General features: G+C 39.4%; 9 protein-coding genes and 1 non-coding gene across 10 annotated transcripts; 5 read left to right on the plus strand and 5 right to left on the minus strand.

Annotated features, from left to right (window-relative positions):
• Positions 1-578: 578 nt before the first annotated feature.
• On the plus strand, positions 579-1787 carry VCX1 (Vcx1p; the record flags this gene model as incomplete). The annotated part of the gene is made up of 1 exon (XM_448114.1): positions 579-1787. One exon carries the CDS (start codon positions 579-581, stop codon positions 1785-1787), a length of 1209 nt encoding a protein of 402 aa, XP_448114.1.
• A 1729-nt stretch (positions 1788-3516) lies between these two features.
• On the plus strand, positions 3517-4410 carry PCL2 (cyclin PCL2; the record flags this gene model as incomplete). The annotated part of the gene is made up of 1 exon (XM_448115.1): positions 3517-4410. One exon carries the CDS (start codon positions 3517-3519, stop codon positions 4408-4410), a length of 894 nt encoding a protein of 297 aa, XP_448115.1.
• Positions 4411-4831: 421 nt separating this feature from the next.
• On the minus strand, positions 4832-7324 carry CDC48 (AAA family ATPase CDC48; the record flags this gene model as incomplete). Its single annotated transcript, XM_448116.1, has 1 exon — positions 4832-7324. The coding sequence occupies one exon, from the start codon at positions 7322-7324 to the stop codon at positions 4832-4834; it is 2493 nt and encodes an 830-aa protein (XP_448116.1).
• Positions 7325-7803: 479 nt separating this feature from the next.
• On the minus strand, positions 7804-8390 carry HNT1 (adenosine 5'-monophosphoramidase; the record flags this gene model as incomplete). Its single annotated transcript, XM_448117.1, has 2 exons — positions 7804-8186; positions 8336-8390. The coding sequence occupies 2 exons, from the start codon at positions 8388-8390 to the stop codon at positions 7804-7806; spliced, it is 438 nt and encodes a 145-aa protein (XP_448117.1).
• Positions 8391-8652: 262 nt separating this feature from the next.
• Positions 8653-9588, plus strand: GVI51_J09229 (aldo-keto reductase superfamily protein; the record flags this gene model as incomplete). The annotated part of the gene is made up of 1 exon (XM_448118.1): positions 8653-9588. The coding sequence occupies one exon, from the start codon at positions 8653-8655 to the stop codon at positions 9586-9588; it is 936 nt and encodes a 311-aa protein (XP_448118.1).
• Positions 9589-9785: 197 nt separating this feature from the next.
• On the minus strand, positions 9786-10232 carry SNA4 (Sna4p; the record flags this gene model as incomplete). The annotated part of the gene is made up of 1 exon (XM_448119.1): positions 9786-10232. One exon carries the CDS (start codon positions 10230-10232, stop codon positions 9786-9788), a length of 447 nt encoding a protein of 148 aa, XP_448119.1.
• A 715-nt stretch (positions 10233-10947) lies between these two features.
• On the plus strand, positions 10948-11021 carry tI(AAU)5. Its single transcript has one exon. It is a non-coding gene; the product is annotated as a tRNA-Ile (tRNA).
• A 247-nt stretch (positions 11022-11268) lies between these two features.
• Positions 11269-12303, minus strand: GVI51_J09295 (zinc finger CCHC domain-containing protein; the record flags this gene model as incomplete). The annotated part of the gene is made up of 1 exon (XM_448120.1): positions 11269-12303. One exon carries the CDS (start codon positions 12301-12303, stop codon positions 11269-11271), a length of 1035 nt encoding a protein of 344 aa, XP_448120.1.
• A 436-nt stretch (positions 12304-12739) lies between these two features.
• On the plus strand, positions 12740-13441 carry RMI1 (Rmi1p; the record flags this gene model as incomplete). Its single annotated transcript, XM_448121.1, has 1 exon — positions 12740-13441. The coding sequence occupies one exon, from the start codon at positions 12740-12742 to the stop codon at positions 13439-13441; it is 702 nt and encodes a 233-aa protein (XP_448121.1).
• A 174-nt stretch (positions 13442-13615) lies between these two features.
• On the minus strand, positions 13616-15553 carry MET12 (methylenetetrahydrofolate reductase (NAD(P)H) MET12; the record flags this gene model as incomplete). The annotated part of the gene is made up of 1 exon (XM_448122.1): positions 13616-15553. The coding sequence occupies one exon, from the start codon at positions 15551-15553 to the stop codon at positions 13616-13618; it is 1938 nt and encodes a 645-aa protein (XP_448122.1).
• Between the last annotated feature and the right edge of the window lie 390 nt (positions 15554-15943).

The following is a 15943-nucleotide window of genomic DNA, read 5'->3' on the forward strand; positions in this document are numbered from 1 at the left end:
TTTAAATTTACTATATATTCAAAATTTAATAAGTACTAATGAGAAACTTTCACAATTCATATACTAGCTTAATCGCTATGCATATACTTGATGCGACATCTGCCGTCTTGCAGGTTAAAGATTTCCGAGTCACTGAGAGGTCCGTTTCAACCTTCACAACTTATATGTTCATAGTATAGCACATAAAAACATGTAGAATCTCCACCCAGATTAAAAGTGCTCATCCTCTGTGAGACTCCAAAAATGATTCTCAGTACTTTATTTTAGTGACCCATGATTGCCAAAATGATAAAAATTGGAAAATTCTTAAATTAACCAAGGATGCCCTTTTTTTTTCCCTCTAATAAAGTTTTCTTGAAAATAACGGTAATTTATTAATATGATTAGCTTATAAGGATTGATAATACATTATCATATTTTTGTATATTTTTTTTGATCCTGTCTGATCTAGCTGTAACACCAACGTCTGTATATTCGAATAAATTAGATTATAATACTGATACTTTGAGATTTTTTTTTAGAAGCTAAGGAATCAATATCTATTTTATAACAATCATCGGCATACAAGGAAAATAAAAATGGATTCCACAGCACCATTATTGGGACCTAACTCAAGACAGACTGCTCTGTCTACGTACTCTGCTGCAAAGAGAGACTTAATATATGTATGCGCATCATCTCCATTGCATCTTTTGCTGATATTTGTGCCTCTAGGTATCATTTGGGGTTATATGGAGTTGTCGCACACTTGGACATTTGTTTTCAATTTCTTAGCTATCATACCATTGGCTGCAATCCTAGCTCATGCCACAGAAGAATTGGCTGACAAAGCAGGTAGCACTATCGGTGGTTTATTGAATGCTACTTTCGGTAACGCCGTCGAACTAATTGTCTCAGTGATCGCTTTGAAAGAGGGCCAAGTCAGAATTGTTCAAGCCTCCATGCTTGGTAGTTTGCTCTCTAACTTGCTTTTGGTCCTAGGTTTCTGTTTCTTATTTGGTGGTTACAACAGAATCCAACAAACTTTTAACCAAACAGCAGCTCAGACTATGTCCTCTCTATTGGCCATCTCATGTGCTTCGCTATTGATTCCAGCTGCCTTTAAAGCTACTTTGCCTCACGGTAAGGAAGATTGGATTGTTGATGACAAAATTCTACACCTGTCTAGGGGCACCTCATTGATCTTGCTTATGATATATGTCCTATTCTTGGTATTCCAACTTGGTAGCCATCATGCCATGTTTGAACAACAACACGAGGAAACCGATGAAGTCGTTAGCGAACTCTCCATCAAACCACACCAGAGTCTGTCCATCAGATCATCTCTTTGGTTCTTGCTCCTTTCAACTGTCATTGTCTCTATTTGTGCTGACTACTTGGTTGGCACTATCGACAACGTTGTGGAGTCTACTGGGTTGTCTAAGACTTTCATCGGTTTGATTGTTATTCCAATCGTTGGTAACGCAGCCGAACATGTAACTTCAGTCATGGTTGCTATGAAGGACAAGATGGACCTTGCTATCAGTGTTGCCATCGGCTCCTCACTACAGATCGCCCTGTTCGTCACCCCATTCATGGTCCTTGTCGGCTGGTGGATCGATGTCCCAATGACTTTGAACTTCTCTACATTCGAAACCACAACATTGTTCATCGCAGTGTTCTTGTCAAACTACTTGATTTTAGACGGTGAGTCCAACTGGCTAGAAGGTGTGATGTCTCTGGCCATGTACGTCCTGATCGCCATGGCCTTCTTCTACTACCCTGATGTGATGGCTGATGCCGCCTGATTAAGTTACATACTTTCTAGATATTTTTTATTTTTAACTATTTCTAGCCTACTTTTACTTTTTTTCTCTTAATCTTCATATAAGAATACAGCTCAGAATAAATACCCTCTAAATGTAACACTATCTGTGTGCTGTATACTTCAGTTCTTAAAGGGCAAGAATTGATATTGCCCACACATGCATATACTTAGAAACGGAAATGCACGACCATGGGTCATGCACACAATTGCGTTAAACATGATTATTCAATGCTCCGTTACAGAAAATGCATAGAAGTTTCGCGTTGGTACAAGTATAACACTAAAACGCCTGTAGAATGCTCAGCCTTTAGGGAAGACAAATCCAGCCATTTCCCAATTGGGTATAGTTAGTCTCGAAAAACCCGTTTCTTGGGTCTACTAACTGCGGGTTTTCCATCCTCTACATTAAAGTAAAGCCAGCTGGGTATTTTTTGCCTGACAGTTTATGAAGTGCTTGTACGGCGTCGCCATGAGAAGAAAATTGTTCAAGTATCCTACGTGTGTTTATTAGCCCCTTCCTTGCTTCAGCTTTTTCTTTTTCCTTATTCCCCCCCGACCCCTTGACAATAAGAACTCAAAGCAGGGACGAGTCAAATCCACGTACAGGGAGTAACAAAGTGGCGGGTTTTTAGCAAAAAAGTAATTCTAGATCTGTTGTTCCACAAAATACCTGAGATCTACGGAAGTTTATGGGGGCTTCCCTCCCCTCCAAAAAGTAATTTACGTATTCAGTATCTTCCATGCTTTCGACCTCGACGTTGCTACCTGCACTATTTTCGCGGGTTGCCTTCCTTTCCCTCCCACTCCCTTGCACTCCCAGCACTTTCACAAAAGTGCACAGATTGTGCTGCAGACACTTCAGGGATTCTACACTGCAATCTCAATAATAAAAACCTTCCATGCAGAAAATTTTGATAGTGTAATTTCACTAAATTCCCTGCACAGAGAACCAGATCTGTAATAAATAATCCAGAGAAGTAACGCAGTCCCAGATACCCTAGCAGAAGACGGATAGAAGAACAAAAAAGAAGGAAGCTGGGTCAAAATGGGGGGAGTTGCCACAGATAGTTCCGTACAGACTTGGTTATTCAGATTAAATTTGGGAAGAGACGCTTGCTCCCGCCTTCCATTTTTTTCTTCCTTTTCTCGTTCTCGCTTTCCTCGCTTCTCGTTGCCGGAGCTTATTATGATAATAATGCAGGTCGCGAAAATTTGGCAATTAAAATTTATAGAAAATAATAGAGAGGGCAGGTAATAGCTAGCATTTTTGGCGTTTCGTTCACTAACGAACAGGATCCAAAAAAATCACCAAATGTCTTGAGTCAAACCTAACTGTCGATGACTTTTTTTAGCAAGCCATCAGAGTAAAAATAGAGAGACTAAGAGTAGAGATGGCTTGCGATAACCAGACCAAATGAGCAGCTCTTTAATATTGCTGAGTGAAAAGTGAAAGAAACTAGTATATATATAACATTGATGCTACTTGGAAGACAATTTCTTGCCAGGGCGTGTACATTTTTAGATTCATACACTTGCACAGAGACCATTACAAAAAAATACTTAATTGAACCGAGATCATTAACCATAATTAGATAATAACTCTGATCAAAAAAACCTCTAAAGCTCCCAAAAAATAAAATTTTATTTATTATTATAGATATTCACTCTACAAGGTTTTTTCTTCTTCTGCATAATACAAGCTAAACACCATGTCTGATATAGAGGCTTTATTGCAATTCAATCGGAAACCGGTTTCTCAAGAGATGATAACGTACTTGGCAAGGTCCACTGAGAGTATCATACAAGTACGTGAAACTCATAGCATGATTGATGTCGCTATTCCAGCACCAAAATTGGAATTGTTCATCAAGAAGCTCGTTAAGTACTCGAATGTGCAAACACCAACATTAATGGCTACCACGGTTTTTCTTACGAAACTGAGGTCTATTATACCAGCTAATGTATATGGTATTGAAACTACTAGACATAGAATATTTCTGGGTTGTTTGATCCTTTCGGCAAAGACTCTGAATGACTCCTCACCGTTGAACAAGCACTGGGCCCAATATACTGATGGATTGCTACATTTGAAAGAAGTCAACACTATTGAACGTGAGCTTCTCGAGTACTTCGATTGGAATCTTACTTTATCAACAAATGATTTGATCCAATCATTGGCTCCATTTTTGAAGCCTATCAAGGACCAAATCATCAGATCAAGACAACAGGAGTTGCTATTGTTCAATGCACCAACTCCTTCTCAATTGAAGTCGTACATGAACTCACCACAATCGCGTTCATCTTCCTACAACTCTATCCCATCATTGTCATCGTCAAACACAATCTCTACAATCAACTCATCGAGATCTAGATCCTCCCTCAATTACAGCGCCAACATACAAACCATACCAGAAGGCGAATCTGATGTGGTATCTCAAAGAAAGACTAGTCTGTCAAACCTAGATCCTAACAAATATGCAAACACTTCTGTATCAGAGAAGAGAAAATCAAGCAGACCAATAATATTAAAGACTGGGCTTGACAAGCCCATGGTTGCCGGACAAACTAAGATAAAGAGGTCAAATTGGACTAACTTCTTTTAGGAAACAGCAACTAACAGTTTTTTATATATTCTTGGGTTTTTCTGTTCGATCCGATAGCCTAGATACACAGTGCATATTCGTTTTTTTTGCTTTAACACACGGACATTTGTTCATTAGTACTTTCATTCAATTCAATAATCTAATTTCGCTCACAGGATTGAGCTCGACTATAAAATTTCATTTCATTTTTATGCATTAGTAGTCTAATATACATTAAAGTAGTATAATCTGTTATGCAGAATTAACTATGTAGATAACCATCATTCTAATAGATTTGACTATATTATCCTTTCCGTTATCCGTTTTCAAATTTTCATTCTCAATGTAGTCCACAATGAACTACTGGAACTCAATTAACGTTGAATAGTTATAATTTTATCTGATAAGAGTTTAATTATATATACTTTACTTAAGAAGGAGTCTAACTGTACAAATCGTCGTCGTCATCACCGGCTGAACCGAAGTTAGCACCGCTGTTACCGTCATTACCGGTTTCAGTAGTACCTTGGTTGGAATCACCAAAGTTGAAGTTACTGAATTGACCTCTGGAGGCCTTCATTTGTTGAGAGTAAGCTTCGTAACGACGTAATTCAGCATCAGAAACAGAACGCTTGGCAGTCTTCATAGCTTCAGCAAAATGCTCTCTGGTAATGTATGGAACTGGATCAACAGTCTCAACTGGTTCCTTCTTGACATCTTCACTGGTCATGTCAACATCTCCACCTTCTGTCTTGACTTCAGCTTCAGCAGCAGCTAAGCTTTCTCTGTGGGCTTCAATAGAATCCTTAATGGCGTATTTAGCAGCTCTTTGAACAATGTATGACAAATCAGCACCAGAGAAACCTTGGGTAGCCTTGGCAATTGCTGTTAGATCTAAGCCTGGTTCTAGAGGTGTCTTTCTTAATTGTGCCTTTAGAATTGATAATCTTGCTGGCTCATCTGGCAATGGAACATATATCAGTTGGTCCAATCTACCTGGTCTCAAAATAGCAGGATCGATTTGGTCTGGTCTATTGGTGGCACCAATAACGAAGACATTCTTCTTCGCATTCATACCATCCATTTCTGTCAATAATTGATTGACAACTCTGTCTGAGGCACCGCCAGCGTCACCCAAAGAACCACCTCTAGCCTTAGCAATCGAATCCAATTCATCAAGGAAAACAACAGTTGGAGCAGCAGCTCTAGCTTTATCGAAAATATCACGGATGTTGGATTCAGACTCACCATACCACATACTCAAAAGTTCAGGACCCTTAACAGAAATAAAGTTTGCAGAAACTTCAGTGGCAACAGCCTTGGCTAGTAAAGTCTTACCAGTACCTGGTGGACCATAGAATAGAACACCCTTGGATGGAGCCAAGCCAAACTTGGTGTATTGGTCTGGGTGAAGAACCGGGTATTCAACGGTTTCCTTCAATTCTTCCTTAATCTCATCTAGACCACCAACATCATCCCAAGTAACGTTGACACTCTCGACAACGGTTTCACGTAGGGCAGATGGGTTAGAGTTACCAAGAGCAAATCTAAAGTTATCCATAGTGACACCAAGAGAGTCTAGCACTTCTGCGTCAATTTCGTCTTCTTCAAGATCGATCAAGTCCATCTTCTCACGAATTTGTTGCATAGCTGCTTCAGAACACAAAGAAGCAATATCGGCACCAACATAACCATGGGTTTCAGCAGCCAAAGTCTCAAGATCGACGTCATCGGCAAGTTTCATGTTCTTGGTATGGATACGTAGAACCTCTAGTCTACCAGTAGCGTCTGGAATACCGATGTCGACCTCACGATCGAATCTACCAAATCTTCTTAGTGCTGGGTCAATGGAGTTAGGTCTGTTAGTGGCTGCGATGACAACAACATTAGATCTAGCCTTCATACCATCCATCAAAGTCAATAATTGGGAAACAACTCTTCTTTCAACTTCACCGTTAGTCTTGTCTCTCTTTGGAGCAATGGAATCGATTTCATCAATGAAGATGATAGCTGGAGCATTCTTTTCAGCCTCCTCAAAAGCCTTTCTTAGATTGGATTCTGATTCACCTGCCATCTTAGACATGACTTCAGGACCATTGATCAAGAAGAAGAAAGCACCAGTTTCATTGGCAACAGCTCTAGCCATCAAGGTTTTACCAGTACCAGGTGGACCATACATCAAAACACCCCTTGGTGGTTTAATACCGATGGCTTTGAACAATTGTGGGTGTCTCAAAGGCAATTCGACCATTTCTCTGATTTGAGCCATTTGCTTACGGCACCCACCAATATCGTCATAACCGACTTCGTTCATGTTATTTTCCTCATCTTCTCTGTTAATTGGCTCACCTTCCCAATGGATGATGGTATCTTGTGCAACCACGGCATATTCTTCTGGTTCGACATCAACAACCTTGAATTCAACAGCTCTCATACCACCTCTGACAACGAAATGGTCACCTTTTCTAACTGGTCTATAAGCTTCAACGAAGTATGGCTTCAAGTAGACGTCGAATAAGTTACCAGTGATACCTTCAATCGTGTCGGCAATTGGCAACACAGAAATTCTGCTAGCGTACTTGATGTCTGGGCATGGGTGGATCGAGACCAGGTCACCCAATCTCACACGCAAGTTGTTTCTTACCACACGGTTAATCCTACAGGCACCATCCTCCAATTCGTCATCAATCAACACAATTAGCACGGTGTCTTTCCTTTTCTTACCCTTTACAAGCACAGAGTCACCTCTGAACAACTCTAGCTTGTCCATGGTGTTTGAGTTGATAGCGATCACAGAGTTGTCATCATTGGTAGCATCGTCCACAATCAATGTGTTGTCCTTCTTCTTACGTCTCAAAATAGCAGTGGCGGTACTGTCCTCCACAGTTGGTTCGGCACCAGAACCATCCAACAAGGGCTTGTGTTCCTCACCCATTTTTATAGTTCCTTTCTATTGTCTCGTTTGTTCTCTGTTTCAGTTCTAAGGTAAATCACACAATGCTCGGCTCAAAGTCTCAGTATACTTTCAGAGGCCACACGTTAGTTTATTTACTTTAGAATGCTGTGGGTCTACTTCCAATTGAACAGCAACACCCGCATCCACAAGTTCCCTTCCTGTTTAAATACCTTTTGCAATTTGAAGGGTTGTTTCGGGTTCTTTGCCACCTCGGATTCCCAGGTTTCCAAGGAAAAGGGAATTAAGTATGGCGTACATAGTTATATGTATAAGCTGGGCAATGTTATTCGCATAGAGGCATAGTTATAGTATTTAAGTATCAGTCAGTGGGGGTCTCCACGTCGGCTATACATGGCTCATTATATAATTTCTAGGTTAAGGCGTCCCAAAACCCATTTCGTTAGCAATTGTAGGAAGTGTGTGCTGATATAAGTCGTTATGAAGCTCGTAGAAGCAATTCAGGATTCCAACTTGGCCACCAATTCCTTGTGGAACTTTGCCAATTGATCCATGTCGGCTTGCTTGGCAGGCCAGCCGACAATGAGGCCTGTCTTCTCGTCTGGCTTAGGGATCAAGTGGAAGTGGACGTGGTCTACCTCTTGGTGGGCGAGTCTGCCATTGTTTTGCAAAATGTTGTAGTTGCCGTCTGCGTCGAGGTTCAATGCCTTGGCGATCTTCTTGGCGGTTGGCAGCACGTCGTGTAGATACTCATCTGGAATGTCGTGCAGCTTGGCACCGTGCCACTTTGGAATAACCAAGGCGTGGCCTTGGGACGTTGGCTGGATGTCCAAGAACGAATAGACGTGCTTGGTCTCAATCAGCTTGAAGCTTGGGATTTCACCTGCGTGCGCTACTCCACATTCATTGCAGCTATTAATGCGTCAGAAGAGCGGGAATGTCGTCCACATCATGCAATGAATTGTAACAGAGACTTGTTAGTAATATGAACTCCATATTTCCTTTCCACATCGCTTTATGTAGGAAACATACCCTTGATAATCTTGCAGAAGATGCATGCGGCATCGTGAGCTACTGAGGCGGACATTAGATATATTTGTTGGTGGGTGAGTTACTGGTATGTCTCTCAAGTTGGCAATTCCCTCATGCAATTGGCTTATATACTCCAATTCTTAAGGATCCATGCGAGTAGAGGTCCGAACAGCCACACAATCATAGCAAACGGATTACTAACTTTGACAGCCCTATGCCAGCTTATCAACTATATCAGTCCCTAAATTCGCAATATATACACTTTCAATTGCAGCTATTGTAGCAAAGTCAATTGTATAAAGGACACCTATTACACAATGGTTAAGCAAGAATTCTTTAAGCTGAACAATGGCCATGAGATGCCCGGTGTGGCCATCGTTGGTACCGGTACCAAGTGGCACAAGGTTAATGAGACAGATGAGAACTTCTCACAGACACTGGTAGATCAATTGAAATACGCTCTGTCTCTGCCAGGTGTTGTTCATCTGGATGCCGCTGAATTTTATATGACCTATAGAGAGGTCGGAAGAGCACTAGCTGAGACTTCGAAGCCCAGAGATGAGATATTCATCACTGATAAATACTGGACTTTGAGCAAAGTTACTGAGAATCCCATTGTAGGTTTAGAGACTGGGTTGAAAAGACTCGGATTAGAGTACGTAGACTTGTACCTGTTGCATAGTCCCTTTATCTCTAAGGAAACCAACGGGTTCTCATTAGAGGAGGCCTGGGGTATGATGGAGGAATTATATCACAGTGGTAAAGCCAAGAATATTGGCGTCTCCAACTTTGCTAAGGAGGACTTAGAGAGAGTTTTGAAGGTCTGCAAAGTCAAGCCACAGGTCAATCAAATTGAGTTTAATGCCTTCTTACAAAACCAAACTCCTGGTATCTACAACTTTTGCAAGCAAAATGACATTCAATTAGCTGCATATTCTCCTCTAGGTCCTTTACAGAAAAAGCCAGCCGACGGTAATTCACAACCATTTTATAGCTATATCAACAAGCTGGCACAGCACTACAACAAAACCCCCGGTCAGGTTTTGTTGAGATGGGTTACCAAGAGAGGTGTCGTTGCTGTTACCACTTCTGAGAAGAAGGAGAGAATTAAACAAGCTCAGGAGATATTTGAATTTGATTTGAAAGATGATGAAGTTACTGAAATTACTAAACTAGGTCTAGACCACGAGCCTTTGAGACTGTATTGGCATGATCAATACAATAAGTACAACTCAGAGTCCCAGAAGGCCTAAACTTACGTTAAATAAAAGTTTGATCTTATATATAAGGTCTTCTATGTAATCTTCTATCTGCATGGTGGTTCAGTGTTCCACGGTTTGGTAGATTAATTAATTTGGTTGTTGCGTTAGATAAAGATATATAAAAATAACAGAATAAAAAATTAAACTTTAATTGGAAACTTCAGAGGTCATGAGTTGGTAAGAACTGTTCAGGGACTATATGGAGGTGGCATGCCCCCCTTCTTGTTATCGACAATATAACCAGGATCGTTGAGGAGAGGTGTTTGTACATCATAACCTCTCGATACTTCATCATTTGTAGCTTGTGGGGTTTCCCCTTGGGATGATTCAACTTGTGGGGTTGGATCGTGAGTGGCCAGTGGTACAGGCCTTGTGTCGCTATTACTGGAAACAAGTCTTTCGCTGTCTATCCAGCCTTGTTGGTATCTGGTTGAGTAGTCATCATTTCTTAGTGGACTAGTCATCGAAATATAGTATATGGCATGAATACAGCCGGGTACGAACCCACACATGGTCAAAAGCATATTCAGCACTAGATCAGAAGAGGCTATTCCCGACCTTATCACCACAGCGGCTGGTGGGAATATGAAAGCTAGTAGCATCAGGAGAAAGTCAGGAAATGTACAGCAACACATATTATTTCTATAGGTATAATCTAGTTTTTGGGTATAGTGTAAATGTTTCTCTTCGGAAGAATATTAAGTCAGTACAATAAATGTTTACTAATTTAGCCTTTTATATAATCCTAACAGTTACTCTTTCTATGATAAATATACATCAAAGCAGGTGTGTCATCTAAAGCTTTTCTAAGAGATGAGCCCTGATTTTAAGTCGTTATCATTATTTTGGCCCCAGCTTGCACGCATTCTTCCTGGGATTAAGTGACTAAAATATCATAGAGCCAACGATCAATTCAGGAAATAGCCAGCACGGATCTAACTAGCCAAGTCTGATAAGAATCTGCAGGAACGAGATATTCTCGTTATCGAAACTTACAATTTAGGTTTTGCTAGTATTAGAGTTATGATATTAGACTCCTTTTTGCGGATGTTAATATGCTACTCTATCTATGATAGAAGCCTTTTGTTTTAATAGCAAGGTTTAAACAATTACTATGTAGAGCTCAATTTCAACCAGCAGATTCCTAATTGGAAATGCTCAAAAATAAAAGTAGCGCATGTTTACTTTACAAGTATTTATTGTAGTGTAAATCTACATTGCTGCTTCTTCTTAATAGCTGTGGGTGGTAGACCATGTATTACACAATGAATATGGAAAAATAAATCACGTGGTTAGTTTACTATCTGATGTAGTATCCTCAATGACGTGTTAATATCAACAAATCACAATGGTCTCTTGGCCCAGTTGGTTAAGGCACCGTGCTAATAACGCGGGGATCAGCGGTTCGATCCCGCTAGAGACCATTTCTTTTTTCAGTTATCGCAGTGTTACCTTCAAGACCCAGATGGTCTGTAAATTATAAGTTTTGTTTCTTTTAACTTCTCTTAGTCTGTTAGTTTTGTCTTATTATTTGTTTTTTTGTTAGTTATGCGAGAGTTCTTCAATTTAAACCTTTTAGCTTAAAAGAAAAATATATGCTGAATCTATCTAATCTAATAACCAACAATTACAATATGTTTCTTTTACATATAACTATATTTGCTATTACCTTCAATTTCTTTCTGTGCTCCTATATGATTTCCGATTTTTCTTAGAATTGTTCCATCTCATGTTTTTAGCCTTAGCTTTATCATCGTTCCTAGAAAAGTTACCTCTTTTGCTATTATCATTAAAATCGTTTCTTTTGGATCTTGGAAACTCTAATGGATCCCGATGGGAATTGTTGTTTTTCTTCTGTTTCTTGTTGGTATTCTTCTTTTTTGTGCTACCACTGTACTTCCTATCCAGTTGCGAGTTGTCCCATTCATCGTAAATGCTATCGTCATATTCATAGTCGTCGTAATTGAAATTGTTATTGTCATCAAACCTCTTATGGTTTCCTTTCACCTTACTGTTATTCTTCCTACCTTTTTTGCCTCTCTCTTGGTCCAATTTTTTATAGTACTTTGTTCGTAACTCATCTCTCAAATTATTGCCAGCGAATGCACTACCATCATCCTTCGGTACTCTTGATGATCTCCTTTGATTACAGTCATCACCAAAATGGCCATTGCCACCACAATTATAGCAATATATGGCATCTGTATCCAGATCTAGTTTTTTCTTGTTGCCCTTACCAGTTAACTCTTCTCTTAGTAAATACGACCTCCAAAGCGATGGGCATCTGTCTCTATCATGTAGCTTACTGTTACAAAGAGTGCAAAACACCCTTTTCCATTTATTTGGACATTGAGATCTATAATGGCCTACTTTATTACAATTGGCACACTTAATCGCCTTGGGGCAGTGTTGAGAATAGTGGTCATCCATTGACCCACAAAAGGTACATATCACATGAGGACAATCTCTCTTGAAGTGCCCTCTTTGAGAACAATTCCGGCATTTAGGTTCCGGTTCCTTAATACCTTCGGAGTCATCTAAACCAAAATATCTTCCTTCACCACGGAGAAACCGCAGTTCATTGGGATCGTTTCCAACTTGTTCAATGGATGGTGCGACAACTTTTATATCATCATTACTCATAGGCGTTGTATCTTTCACAAATGGAAGTGTATCCATCGTCTCAACTTCTGAAAGAGATGTCATAATTGCTAAATTATTTAAATAGCTGAATGTATTTCCTGGTAGAAAATATGGTATCTGTGTTGGACAATCTCTGTTGTACAGTATCTGTATCTCTGAAATAGAAGGTGAAAGTAAAACTTCCTTTCTATAAATTTTTCACTTAGGAATAAATTAAAGAAAGACCTCCTTATGCTAGTATGACTTCAACTTAGAGATAACACTCTCACAAATCGTAATTCTCTTTCGATAACTCTTCAAATTGATGGTCTTGCCAAGTGAAAAATTCTGCGATGAGCATCTTTTTTCTTAGAAAATGAAAAAAATTGAAAAACTGCGGTAATACGCGATGAGTAGCTTGAATAAGTGTCGATTGCTGCCGATAAGTTAGTGCTATTTTGCTCAGCTCCTGAACTGCTACTACTCTAACTAGTTGTTCATTCTTTTGTATGCATACCAAATGTCTCTATCAGATATTCTCCCGAATGATATAACAACAATTACTAGCCTGGGGAGCTTCAAGGCCACACCTGGCACACGAGAAAATACTATATACCAAGCATTGTGTAATGTTCCTTGGTTGGATGGTCTTGGCAGAGCTCAGATCATTGAAACTAAGATGCTTGCTGTGGACAGGGACCTTCTTTTTCAGATCATGATGGTTGAGAATATAAGTAAATCTAAAGTGACTCAAATAGATGATATGAAGACTACAATTGATCCCAGAAATCAGCGGGTAGATAGACTCCATAATAGTAACCCCAATGGTCCTAGCAAGAAATATAAAGTCATCAATGAGGTAAATATTGAAGAAGACGATGGTAATGGAAGCACTGAATCAAATGGAGTGATCGGCGGAGAGAAAGTAATGTATAAATTGACTTTACAAAGCAGGTCCGGACAAATATTTTATGCAATAAATCTCAAGCCTATATCATGGCCTTTAGCTGTCTTGGGATCAAAAATCGTAATAAAAAAAGGTACAAAATTTAGTAGAGGCATGTTTTTGCTGGCCGAGGACAATGCTATATTTGTAGGTGGAATGGTAAAGAAATGGAATGAAGATAAAGACTTGAAAATATTAGAATATCTAGAGACTAAAGCAAATAAGGAAAACGAACGCTTGCAGGCCTTGAAGGACTCTAGGAAGAGGAAGAGGTAGGGATAATATGCCATCTCCATATTTATTAATTATGTAAAATTGGCTCATGATGCAGTTATTTATTACCTGAAGAAGTATATAATGATAAAAGCATATTGTAATTCAGCTGAGAATGTACTTCATATAAATTAGTTCATTTTCTAGGGAAATGTCATTCGGACCAGACATTGGGCATCAGTCTAACAATAGATCCCATAGTTCATCAGTTTCGATAAAATCATGGTGTACAATTGAAACCAAATAGTAGTCGGAATGTACTTCTCTTAATAAAGTGTTGGATGGTGTGTTCCTAGGAAATAACTTGGCCCATTCAGACCAAATACTAAAGGCCTCATCTCTCCAGGCTTTAAAAGATTCTTCTTCAATTATTGTAGTTTGAATAACTTGACTGTTTGGGAACACACCCCACGTAACAACATTAGAGCTATGAGGGTCCAAATTGGTTTCAAAAGAACCTTTTGAATCTCCCGCATAGTAACTAAACTTACGGCGGCCATAATAATCGAGTTTAGGCTTAAGTATTGTTTTCCATTGTTGTCGGTGCACAAACATTTCAATAAATGCTTTTTGATAAACATGGCCTTTGCTAGGACCCCATCCAAATATTTTATCGGTACTTGAAGACGCATTAGTGCATGGCTGTGATGCCAGAGTTAAATATCCTCTGTAATTAAGTTGAATTAGTTCTTCCTGAATTAATGCAGTTTCAGGTGACAGGCCTAAGTCGCACCATGGCAACGACTGTATTGAGCCTTCTAAATACTTCACAAAAACAGCCTTTAAATCTCTAATAGAAGTTGGTGATCCCCACAATTCATAAGCTCTTTTATTGCTGACTTTCAAGGAAGGTCCGTAACCATCAATCTCACCATATGCTGGTGATCTAGAGTCACCAAATCTACCATTAGGAAATTCATCCCAAGTAGCATCTCTACCTAGAACACCTGAGCCTCTAGAAATAGAAACAACTAGTTTCTTTGATGCTAATTCTGATGATTCGTTTCTATCCGTTTTTCCACGGTTTATTATTGCCCTATTGAAGATTACATCAGCAGAGACAGAGCTTGACTGCCTACGCCTCTTAAACTTTAATGGATTCTCTTCATGTTGATCAACTAATACAATATCACCATCTTCATCCTGTGATACTACTTGATCTTCTTCATTATCACTCTCTTCTAATATTTTTGATAGAGTAGAAGATTGGGAAACAATTTGAGCTACCGCCTTCTCCAAATTTAAAGTATAAAAGTGGAAACACTTCACTCTACCATTAGTTTTCGAGTATATCTCTTCAATTATATCGATTAAAACATCCACACCAATTGATTTGACAATACCATCATCGTTTTGGATCTCCTGTGGGAATCTATCCAACACGGCCTTCGGAATGGATGCATGAGACAGTCTTGCCGCTCTATGGAATAAACTGAAAGAGTTAATGGGCATTAAACCGGGAAAGACTGGAATAGTTTCAGATATTTGCTCTCTGAACATTTTTTCGAAATCCAAAAATTTTGATACATCATAAAATAGCTGAGTTATGACAAATTGCGCTCCTGCATCAATCTTCTCTTTCAAAAAAACCAGGTCCTTCAGAGGATCTTGTTCATTACCCTCAGCCTCGCCTTCACAATGTCCTTCGGGATATGCTGCGACACCGATACAGAACTCATCACCGTAGTTTTCCTTTATATATCTTACCAGATCAACAGCATATCTAAATTCAGGTCCTTCAGAACTATTAATAGTCTTATCATCCCATTGGTCCTCGATAGGAGCATCACCACGAAGAGCCAAAATATTCTTAATACCATATGATCTACATGCGTCCAGAGCTTCCTTGATGAGAGTGGTATCCATGTTTGTACAGGTCAAATGCATACAGATAGGCACATTTAGATCACGCTGTGCAATCTGTGCCAACTCCAGTGTCTTCTCAGAAGTGCTACCGCCGGCACCCCATGTCACAGTTATGAACAAAGGATCCAGTGCTGACATTCTCTCCATACGCTCCAGTAAGTTCCTCTTACCTGATTCAGTCTTTGGGGGGAAAAATTCCAGAGATATCAGAGGACCATCACGATCACTGAAAGTTTTACAGATCGACATCTTGCTGATTCTGTCTCCAATTTTGATAAAACAGGAAATGACTATCTTACGCTGCTAGCCTATTGGACTCGCTCGTTACCGACTAAAAAGAGAGAGGAATAACAATGGCAGAACTCTGCTGTGGATACTTTGCTTTTCAAGTATAAATAAACCTGCGTAGCTTATATAGAAGATAGAAACCTAGTCTTCAATCAATCTTTCATTAAAATTCCAATTTGACTCAGATTGTTGTGAAGTTCATGAAAAATTGCAGAAGTTTGATGATTTTTTTGCAGAAAATGCTGAGAAAAATTTAAAAATTAAGGATTGCGATGAGCTGAGGAGCTTAATACACTTTAGGAGTTTGTAGTTCTTAGGCTCAACCTATCGGTGCTGTTAGTGGTTATAGAA

Source organism: Nakaseomyces glabratus, chromosome J, assembly GCF_010111755.1.
Source record: "Nakaseomyces glabratus chromosome J, complete sequence".
Classification (NCBI taxonomy): Eukaryota; Fungi; Ascomycota; class Saccharomycetes; order Saccharomycetales; family Saccharomycetaceae; genus Nakaseomyces; species Nakaseomyces glabratus.